This window comes from Rhyacophila brunnea, unplaced genomic scaffold (genome assembly GCF_057557595.1).
Source record: "Rhyacophila brunnea isolate RB1 unplaced genomic scaffold, BYU_Rbru_1.0 scaffold_21, whole genome shotgun sequence".
Taxonomy (NCBI): Eukaryota; Metazoa; Arthropoda; class Insecta; order Trichoptera; family Rhyacophilidae; genus Rhyacophila; species Rhyacophila brunnea.
The window spans coordinates 9,168,872-9,180,705 of record NW_028232871.1 but is presented as its reverse complement, the minus strand read 5'-3'; the positions used below and the strand labels follow the sequence as shown (position 1 = coordinate 9,180,705).

The 11,834-nt window shown below is 34.8% G+C and overlaps 1 protein-coding gene across 1 annotated transcript in view; it reads right to left on the bottom strand.

The window, feature by feature from the left end:
• Positions 1 to 394: 394 nt before the first annotated feature.
• Positions 395 to 11,834, bottom strand: part of LOC147070663 (homeobox protein Nkx-2.5-like) — a 76,289-nt gene continuing 64,849 nt past the window's right edge. The window contains exon 3 of the mRNA XM_085948916.1: positions 395 to 920. Within this exon, the coding sequence (XP_085805042.1) occupies positions 395 to 920 (526 nt within the window). The remainder of the gene's footprint in view (positions 921 to 11,834) is intronic.

The window sequence follows — 11,834 nt, the reverse complement described above, 5'->3', positions numbered from 1 at the left end:
ACAAATATTTTTGACTTGCGATCTTACCATATTTTTTGTTATTATGGAGGTATTCGTGGCATCATAATTTGACGAATTCATTTAGCGACTTTTAGTAAAGCAAAAAAAAATAAGTAAGTAGGTACATACTTATATTTTTTCAATCAAAGGCTAAACTTAACGATTCAGGATTTGTTTTTTGTTCGAAATTATTTATAATAATATACTTTTAACCTCTCATTTTTGCGGTAATATACAGTAATGAGTAAATATATGGGTTGCTATTAGTATTTTTTTTAAATTTAAAATAAACACGAATAGTCTATAAACGATAACTTTTTTAGAGATAGGCGAAGTAGCTAACGTTTCTTAAACAGTAATAGGTATATTTGATCTAACAATACTTTTCATTAGTCTACCACCAACATCTAGGCTGCGGAGGCATATGCCCTGGCTGACAAGGCGGCATGAGCAGTGGTGGAAGATCACCAGAACTCCTCGCTCCTGCGCACGGTCTGCCGTCTCTCACCAGCACAGGAACTGCGACCCTTCTCGGAGAAGCCATAGAGCTCTGTTCTTGCATGCCTTTCTCCTGATGCGCTCGTTTCGTTTTGTAACGATGATTCTGGAACCAGATCTTGACCTGCGTGGGAGTCAATCGTATTAAGCTGGCTAAATGTTCTCTTTCTGGTGCTGAAAGGTATCTTTGTTGGCGAAATCTTCTTTCTAGCTCATAAGTTTGTGCTTTGGAAAATAAGACTCGTCGTTTGCGCTTTTTATGCGCTTGTATTTGGCCGGGGATGTTTCCATCGTCTTCTTCGTCTTCCTGGTCATCGTCTTGAGGGTCTTCTGATTTTCTGATGCCTCCAAATGAACCAGTGGGAGTATCTGATGCTGCGGGTGAGGTACTGTCTGGGCTGGCTTGTTGACCCATCAAACCTGTCGACAAAGAAATTATAAATATTAATAATACGTTAATACACTAATAATTCGAAAGCCTTTATTTTAATACTCATTGTTTAAGATTAAGTGAAGCCCCATGAAAATGCGTAACACTTGAAAATAGAGAAACCATGGCACCTAGCCACGCTCTGCTAGGCCGATTGGAGACAGATTGGGCTTCGTGCTCTAGGCCCTAGGGGGCCTCGCGTTTTACAATATAGTGAAGTGGTGAAAATATTTTATATTTTACTACCTCACAATTTTTCACCAGCAAACCAAAAATTATTTCTTTTATCCAACGAATAAGACACAAAATTTGAGAATGTGACATTTTTGTGAATTGTGAATTTCATGTAACAACTACTACTAATTTAAATCATCGTAATTTAGTAAGATGCCCGTAACTTAATTGGAAAAGCATACCTACTGGCGCGAATCCAGCAGATACAGGTTCAAATCCCGTTGGGTGTCTTATTTTATTTTTTCTACAAAATGATTTTTTCTAGTGTGTATGAGATGTTTTCAACTTATGTATGTTCAAGTCTAAAAACATCAATTCTCAGGGCAGCTATTTGTAGGGTTGGTTTTCTGTGGATGTTTTTAAATTTGTATGTGTTCGTTAATTCTCAATAAACTAAAATTTAAAAACATTCCTGATTTAGTACAGAAAAGCAACCTTACAAATAGTTGCCCTGAGAATTGATGTTTTAGACTTATCAATATTCACTCCATGCACGCATTTATCAATACAATTAATAATAAACCATTTAAATATCAAGTACCTTGAAGGCATGTAAGTATTATATTGTTAAGAAGTTCCCCGTATTTCAATAAAATATTTTTACGACTCGTATGAATTTAAATAATATTAATTAGTACTTAATAAATAATTACAAGATAAAAAGAACTTTTTATATGCAACGTTTTTAAATTTTCTGTTGAATCATTTACTTAAACTTGACTTGACTAGCTTAAACGATCAAAAAAAATTGCACTTGATAAAATACTGAATAAATATAGAATACTGAAATGTCATTTTGACATTATATATTTATATAACGCACGTATATATTAATAATTTAGTTGCTAGACTCCAGAACCTTAGCAACCAATAATAGTGGATTGGATTACGGATTTCTTCCGAAATAACTTTTCATACAAAACAGAATTAACTGAAAATGAATTCAATTCTACTTAAGGATGGCTAAAAGTATTAAAAAATGCATTGGCATCGTGTTCTGATATATTCTAAAAGTTTCAAATGTCTAGCTAGTAAGGAAGTTAGTTAAAAATCGATTGCAAGATTTGTACTGGATAAACAAACACCGGACAAATAAGAATACGACCTAATAAAAACGTTATAAAATATCATTAATTCACCACCATTTTGGGTATACAATATACCTATTCAGAATTTTCTTTTAGTTCCTATGTAGTATAATACTAGGTGTATTATGTTATGATAGATATCTAGTCTAATATAATAAATTGATTTGATTTTTTCACTGCAATGGAATGGGTTATTCAATTTTTGAATTATTATTGAAATGCTTAATCAATGTGTATATATACAATAGTGAAATCATGATATTATATAAGTAATTCAGATGTTCTTTTATACTGGATTCATCAATCATCCATAACTGAAGCTAATTAATGGATTTATTTAACTGTGGGGTCACAGAAGCTTGGCGAAGAAATTTTATTTATATAACTAAAACTGATCTCATTAATCAAAATGAAAATGATAAAGTCTAGTTAAAGCTATTGTACTTACTGTACAATTTTTCTTCAAAGTGATTTTAATACAAATATGTATCTATAAATAGTTAATCGTTATTTTGTACCTACTTACTCTATTATCTCTGATATAATTTTATAGTATTCAGTCTAAAATGTTAGGTTCTGCATTGACTATTCAGTTTTCAAAGCTTTGATTAATTCTAATTTCTTAAAAATCATATACGGAAATTTTTACGTAAACAGTTCACCGCAGGACACTTATTCATGCGCCGCAGTACGTGAAACATGAGTTCATGTAACATTTAATCAAATGACGAGTTCTTCGTTGAACATTTCACCGTGGAGTATATTTGTACGTATGCTACAACATGTGGAAATATCTTTACTAGGTTAGATTAGATTAGGTTAGGGTTAATCTAATTGGAACAGTACTGTTTTTTGCAAACTATCGCCGCATTTTGTAAGATACGTACAAATGTATTCCACGGTGAAATGTTCAACGAATAACTCGACATTTGATAAAATGTTATACAAACTCATGTTTCACGTACTTCGGCGCACGAATAAGTGTCCCACGATGAACTCCATACGTGCAACTTACATGTAACCCTAAGCGATGGTGCCCATAGAACGCGTCGAGCGGGCGAAGTCGGCGTATTAAGTGTTTATTCATAACCATTATCACACGTCTCTCGCCGCGCATTACCCTTCACCTATGTAATAAGCGGCCCAAGCAGCACAACACAATTATTTTTACAGCGTCTCTCATAACAAAGCAATAAAAATATTATATTATTTCGGGGCTTGTAATAAATATTTACGACGACATTATTCAACCAGCGAAATATAATGACACGGAATAAAATAAAACAATGGGTTCTCTGTTATTAAATAATTGCTTTTCGCCCGTCGATCGACGACGCCTCGAGCAGCGTAATTTTGGTAGCCGTGTTCAATGAATGGACTTCTTTGTATTTTCATTAAATCGTATCGCCGAGAAGCGAAAAACGGTGACTCATGCGGCAAGCGGGGCGCAAGGCATCGTCAAGTCCAGTGGGCGCTGGCGTATTTGATTACGTTGTATTTTTAATGATTTACGCGCCACTTGTAGAAATTTTGCGCGAGCGCCGCACTCGCTGCGTCAGTGGGCTTTATGCCTTAAAATAGGATAAAAACATGGATACCACACGATTTTTAATTAAATTTGTAATAATTTATACAATAATAGACAAACCCGCGTACAGTTGTATTTTCAGTGACGTCCCGTGTGGGTATGCAGGCCATGCCTTGCATAGGGGCGGCACATTATAAAGGACGGCGAAAGAAGGAACAAATACAAATATATCAACTATTCAGCGCAGTGACAGTTTTCAACGGAGCAGACAATGCGGTCGCTTCATTAGAAAGTATTGACATCTTAGTTCAAAAAGTACATCGGAACATAAAAAATCCTGACAATATAACTATGGTTGTATACAATACAAAATATTGTACCTAATTGCCGTTTATCGAAGACAATTTTTTTCACAGGGGTGCCTCCAAACCTGTCAGTGGCAGACCTCCACGGTAGGTTTTGTGGAAATTCTCAGTGGATGGTGTGTACTGATGTTAATTAAAAGATTTTTTGTGTTTTTGCGTATTGAAAGATAGCCGAAAATTAGTAATAAATAGGTAAGTACCTATGTACCTAACGAACAATTTTAAGCTAAAAATTAAAGGAAACGGCATTTTAAGTTTTCTTAATGGTGGCATTTTGGATAGGGACGTCACTGTTTAATGTCAACATTTATTAATATGGATGTAGTTACAGAAGAGTGTATTTGACTGCATATTTTTCCGAATTTTCAGAATTCCGCCATTTTTGATTCATAGTGTTCGAAACACAGTATTCCTGATATTGATAATGAATCTGAAAAATTGGAAGCATCAGTTATTTGCTCTCAAATGTGCATAATTAACCTGGCGTTGGCTATGTCAATTGAGAAAACAATAACCTCTTGATTTGAGATAGGCAATTAATATTGTTTTCAACTCAATCGATTCGAATACGGAATAACCATATTATTATGTTCAAGAGTTTGAAAATATCTAATAACAAATCCACGTAATCCAGATACGGGTCGTTAATTTATAGGGTGAGGTGTCTTAGAATATCTCCCTCAGTCTTCTAAAAGTGACTAAAAAGAATTGTTCCGGGACAAAACTTTGACTATTTTCCAGTAGAGCAATTACAGAAAAATATACAACAAAACCAAGGAACTCAAAAATATTGTGAACTGAAATAACCAACGGGTGTGGAGTAACAGGCAACCGATCTCGAGTGTGGAAGAATATGGGATAAACTTAAACACGTGTCAAGAATACGCTTGTCCTTCATTCTGACAACTGCTCTCGGTTTATGCCACTGACAATCATTCATTATTGGTGTATTTGAAGGTTGCAACACACACTATTGCACTCTCTCATTCTCACTCACCTCACAGCGTCTTGTGTCGAGTTGATCGACTGTGTGGACGCAACGACGAGCATGCTTCCAAGTCAACATGCTCGATCGAGCAAAACCGTCGAGCAAGAACGTGCGTGGGTACTAGACTTAAAGGTGGACATTTCCACTTATGTCGTTTTGGCCTATCAATCTCGTTTTTAACTCAAGCAGTGCGGATATAGTAAAATACAAATTCTTCCAATGTTATCGTTTTTATTACAGGAAACAAACTTTATATAATAACCAAAGATTTCGTCATGTTAAAGAGTGTTTTCTTTGATATAATTCATAATAACTTACCATTATAGAGGTTTTTGTACAATCTCATTCGTAATAATTTGAATCAACAAACGACATTCCAATTTCAAATAAATCTCACACAATGGCGTGGCAGTATCATTTTATTTGAGGTGATGCGCTACCCTAATTGGCGGGAAATAGCTGGAAAAAAATGGCGTGACTGATCGTCCATTGTGGTGTTGCCATTGTTGAAAATGAAAGCGAAATAAGGCGGGACGGGTGTGAATCATTTTTTTTCATGCACCAACTTTTCCGCAGCTGCCGGCTATAATATATTATTACGATGTGTTTTTACTATTTAGTTAGGTACTATCAAAAGACTGCAACTCGAACTGGTCGTAAAGCATCATATATTTTAGTATTTTACTACAGTCGAACTTTGTTATTACGAGGAAGATGGGACCGTCTGAATTTGCTCGTTATAACCATTACTCATTATATCATTATACAACATTTTTCGCGCCACGTTATATTTAAGAGCGTGCTTCAGTGAGACGGCAAATAATTTTCAACAGTAGGTGCGACGAAATTTCTCACTAGTCGCCAATCGGAGACAGACAGTCGAGGTGTCTGCACGTCGATTTGTTTTGTCATGGCGTCGGATGAAAATATTCTTAAATCGTGTAAAGATGACTAAAAAACTTTACGTATGTACCTACTTAAAAAAGAAAACATGTCAATTAATATACTATTATTAGTAGTAATATAACAATAAAGATAACATTAAATGGACGCATGTTGGATTTTTACGACAAATTATATTTCGTTCGGCACGCGTCATTTGCACAATCAGCGCATCGCCTAGCCACGATCTATTTAGACCATGCCTCAACTGAAGTATAGCCTGAAGTATAGAACATAAAAAATCTGAAAACCATCTTAAAAATCCCCGAAACAAGCATGGCATTCATAAACTGCAAAATAAGTCGTTTATTGTAATGAACCGCCGGCGTTGATGGGTACCTACTGACTTCACAAAGCCTGGATTTTTACATGCAATTTCAACCATATGCGTGGATACTTTTTCAATGTTGTGGGCGAAAACACCAATTAGGTACTTCTACACTTACCTATTATCATAAACGTAACCCGATCCCGGCGGCATCCTGACCGGTCGGATTTTATTGCTTAGCGTCGAATGTCGAATTGTTTTTAAACGATCGACACATTAACAGTTTAAAAAAAATTGACGATAGTTTTGCTCGAAATACCCGATAAGTAGCTCGTTATAAAAGTGAATATGGAGAAAATCATAAACTAAAATGTCCACGAATGTTTCCTCATTAAATCCGAGATCTCGCTATTTCCGTGATCGTAATAACCGAGTTCGACTGTATATTCAACGAAATTTATTAATTTTCTGTTGTGTTATGCTAGTTTGACCACAATATAACAAGGGGATAGAAGGATGGTCGGGTGGAGATGAAGCCATTCGATTCGATACCTACTAGTATGGTATAATATCTACTAAAATATACACATACATTTTTATAGGAAAAATAAATATGAAACGTCAAATTTTAATTGGTGAGAGTTTTGTACTAAGTATTTGTAATATTGATAATAAGAATTGTTTTAAGTGGCCGGGGTTTCGTATTCGGGTATATTGTATTTTACTTGGGTAGGTATTTATTTTTATTTATTTTTACATAAGTACCTATACTTAGTGATTTTTTTTTTCGACCATGTCCGATCCTAATAGGATCATATGGTCCTCAACAGGGTAGAGGTTTGTATTAACAGATTTTGTTTTTTACGAGAAATGGATGTCAGCCACTTGCTCAACCTATTAGGTCCATACCCTGACTCTTACACAAATTGAAAAACAATATGTGTACTTGCCAGACCCAGGATTCGAACCTGATGAACATGGATGAAATTGGATGACAATTTTTGCGTAAAGTCAGACCACATTAATTATTATTGTACGTATCCAGATACATTATTTAAAATATTTTGATGAATAATCATAAATGTAACCGTACAAAGATGTTGGCTATAATCTTCTGACAGCATCGTTATATTAGTACCTACAGAAAATTATTCCGTTTATGGCTCCTAGTTCAACCACACATTGATGAATCGCCATCAAATGCTATATTACAGTTTACATATAAGACTCCCTCATGTTGTTTTGAATACATTTTTGTATGATATTTCAAACAATACTCTCGATACAGTGACCTGAAAATCAGAACGAGCTACCCTCGTCTAATAAATGGATGTACTTAACCCTCCTTGCTAGAGGGGTGGTAAATACAGTTTAAGTAGCAGTGAGATCTCGGGGCTTATTTGGTATGTTTCTATTTGTTGTGTGGATACATACCGAACCAATATAAAGTCGTGCTAATTTAACAGTCTACAAGTGATACTTCAACTGTAATCAGAAGAACTTTTCAAAATATCAATACATATTTTATATAAAATAATAAAATATTTGTAGTCAAAAGAAGATTTCATTTTTCATTTGTATTTTTTATAAAATGCATTCAATGCTGTCAACTCAAACAAGAATTCAATCAATCGTGTTAGAATCGATGTTAAATCTTGGTAGATACCAGATACGTATAATCCAAACAGGGAACTCAGAAATAATGGGAACTGAAATGGTAAGGAGTAGCAGGTAACCCATGTCGAGTAAGGAAGAACCGCGATAAGCTTAAACACGTGTCAAGAATACATCATACGTCGGATACTGACAACTGCTCTCGGTTTATGCATGCACGCTCAATTAATATTCATTGGTGTATTACACACACTATTGCACGTGAAAAATGCGTGTTCATTTTCGTAGGAAACTCACTCATTCAAAACCCTGCATCAAATGTAGCGTATTGAATATAGCCTATCGGAATTCTATTTATTATCTGTTCTGTATATCCAAACCATTGTACACGTTATGGTCAGAGACGTCCCTAGGTAAAGCGCCACCCGTACGCTGACATACAATGCCGTCCCCGTACACTATTACTACTTACCTATATTCGGCTTAAACAGATAAATACACCACAAATCTTTAAATTAAGGCGAAGTCTTCACTGATAATAAATATGACCATTGAATATATGTAATAATAGGGTGCGGTCCGATTCAACAAATTCACATTTTATTACATTTTTTACAATTGTAAGTTTATCTTTGACTTAAAATAAAAAATATTTTTCTTTTTAATGTTTTTAGATACATATTTATTCATTAATACAGTTGAAATTGTAAATTATCAAAAAGATGTCTCAAATTGCAAGCTTCATATTTTTCCGCTAGGTGCCTCTTTAAAAAAGGCTCAGTGAAGACTTCGCCTTAACAAAAACACTATAGGCATACCGAGAATAAAACCTACTCTCAAAAAAGCATTGGTTTTAGGTATTTGAAGATCTCTGGCACTGACAAGTTTGGAGGCACCTTTGCACCAATTTTGCACCAACCATTGCAATATGTATTACGATGGGTATAGCAATACTACAATAGTTATGTTGTCAAAATTTCTTATGCTACAATTATTTTTTAACTAAAGTGTCGTTACTATCTAATGAAACGAATGAAAGTTCTAATATTTGTATTTGTTCCTTTGTTTGCCACACATACGCAACGCACGACCTGCATACCCCCACGGGACACCACTTAAAATCCATCTATTATTATATAACATTGGTACATAATACCATTATCTACTACTTAAATACCTACTATCAAGAAAAATGTCATCCAAATGGTCAGAATGTATTTTTAAACCTACCAATAAATCTCTTTCTAGCTTTGCAAAATGTTGCACATTATTTTAAGGAACAACCACAAAGTATGTATTATGTTCACGTATAATTTATTTAATACCTACTTAACCATTTTTTCAGTGTTTAATGCGAATAACTGTAGGTAATCCTATTTTCATTTATTTTATTCATTTGTCATGTCATTTGAAATTGGAACATCATATTGCTTTATTTTGTAGTCATTAAAATTCGAAAACCGTTGAAAATATTTTTAACCATATTTTACCGGATCTGTGTAATATATATACTACAGTCTCTACATTCGTACTGGATGAAATTATTTATCGAATTTGAAAAATATTGGAGCACCATTGAATGTGAACAATAGAAGTCAGACGAAAGGATGGATGAAAGGGTGAGATTTTAACGACTCCCCCTCCCCTTTGAATCCACCCTTGAAGAGACATCTGCTTTTTGATTCCGTTCCGTCAATTTAAACGTCATAATAAAACTGCAACCAGCCAAGTCTGCGCAACACATTACCTACACATTTAAAAGAATTTGAAATTAATCGGACGAATTTAAAAAAAGAATATCAAAAAACTATGATACAAATATAATCCAATAATAATAATAATATTATTATGTAGGTAAAGTATTTTTGTTACCTAGGTAATGGTTGTTGATCGGGCCAACCTTCTACTAACACCAAGTACACTCTAAAACCTCGAAACAGTCGACGAGTTTGTATATCTGGGATCGACCATCAGTGGAAAGGGCGGATGCGAAGCGGAAATAAGAAGGCGCACACAGATTACAAAAAATGCGATGACACGCCTTACCTCTATATGGAAGGATCGAGGAATTTCGATTGCCACAAAAATGATGCTTGTGCAAACATTAGTGTTCTCGATATTTCTATACGGAGTCGAGTCGTGGACTCTGAAGGCAAGGGAACGGAAGGAAATTGATGCCTTTGAGATATGGTGTTGGCGCCGAATGCTTCGCATTTCTTTGACGTAGCACAGGACGAACCAGTCAATTATCCATGGACTGAAGATAAAGGAACGGCTCTCGACGATATATCTGAGAAGAATTCTGCAGTTTTTTTGACATATTGTCAGGCGCGCACCGGACAACCTGGAGAGACTGGTAGTTTTGGGTAGCCTCCAGGGAAGGCGAAGCAGAGGAAGAGCGTCTGCGCAGCGGAGCGACCAAGTGAAAGAGCTGACTGGGGGAACCATCCATTCTGCCCCGAGAGAAGCGGAAGATCGAGAAGGATGGAAAGTCTTAGTCGCTCAAAGGATGGCGAAATTTAAATGTGGTCACGATCCATAGACTATAGACCATAGACTCTTTATTGGCTCTACAATCTTATGTGGATTTTGGATCACATCACAAATAGTTTTAGTTTGGTACAAGAATTTATAAAAATTAAATTTTAAAAATAATTATAAGCCTGAACAGCGTGTTTTCATAGACAAATTTTAACTAATTCTTCACTAGTGATCCACTAATATGACGAACCTTTAAATTTACAATAAATGTTATTTGAAGACACATATTATATCTATCATATGAGTGATGAAACTTTTTATTATGTTCTCATGGTATGGGATATCGTGATTCTTTGACATATATTTTGTGAACATTTCAAGATTACACGATTTTGTCGAAGTACCTACTAGAAAAAGGTAATAAATGTAGGTTGCAGGGATGAATTTATTTCACCCGGTTTGACAATCAAATAAATTCATGTTCACGAACCACCAGCCAATAGAATTGTCCCCCCTTTCAAGAGGCGTGAGTCTCCATTACATGAAAACACCCTTAGGAAACAAGGTAGGGGTTGATATTAGCAACCCCTAATAGCGCAAGGGAAATAGCGCGAATTATCGAATTCACGATGTCAACCGCCGAATTTAATGTAGGTAGGTACACTGAATTACATTATTTTCTCACTTCCCTATTTTTGCATAGGTACTCATTGTTATGAAAACCTACAAAGTAATAATTACATAACCAAGTACGTATACTTCCTGCATTTAATATATGAGGCGCCTAATTCCAAAAAGCGATAAGTCCACATTTGGTCAAAATCGAGAAAAAAATACCCACGTATTCTTTGTATAATTTTACACAATATGTATTGATCTATAAATTCCAAAACGCGACATGACCTATTATTGATATTATTAATATTATTAATAATTGAAGCTAGAAACATAAAAACGTTGTTTTCCGATAATATTGAATTGTGGACTTGTCGCTTTTTGTAATTAGACGCCTCATATATATGTCTACATAGTAGAAGAAGAGAAAGTATTGTATGTCAATAAGGGAAAAAATGTAATTACGATTATCAGACTCCATACTAGGCGATTATTTAAAGCCTACCTTATTAAGAAAAATATATTCCACATTGACGTATTTAAATAGTCACTTATATTCTATAAAAATATGTATAGATTTTATGTCACGTGACCTCAGCATGTATATCGCAATGTATGCAAAATGATTGGCTCCGATGGCTAAGCCTAAAACCTTTGCCACAAAACTGACAGCCATTGAAAAATAATTGCCTTTAGTAAACAGAATAAGTAAGTATTTAATATAGTTTCTGATGTAGGAAGATTATAGTAACTATTATCTACGCAAACACCAACCGGGAATTT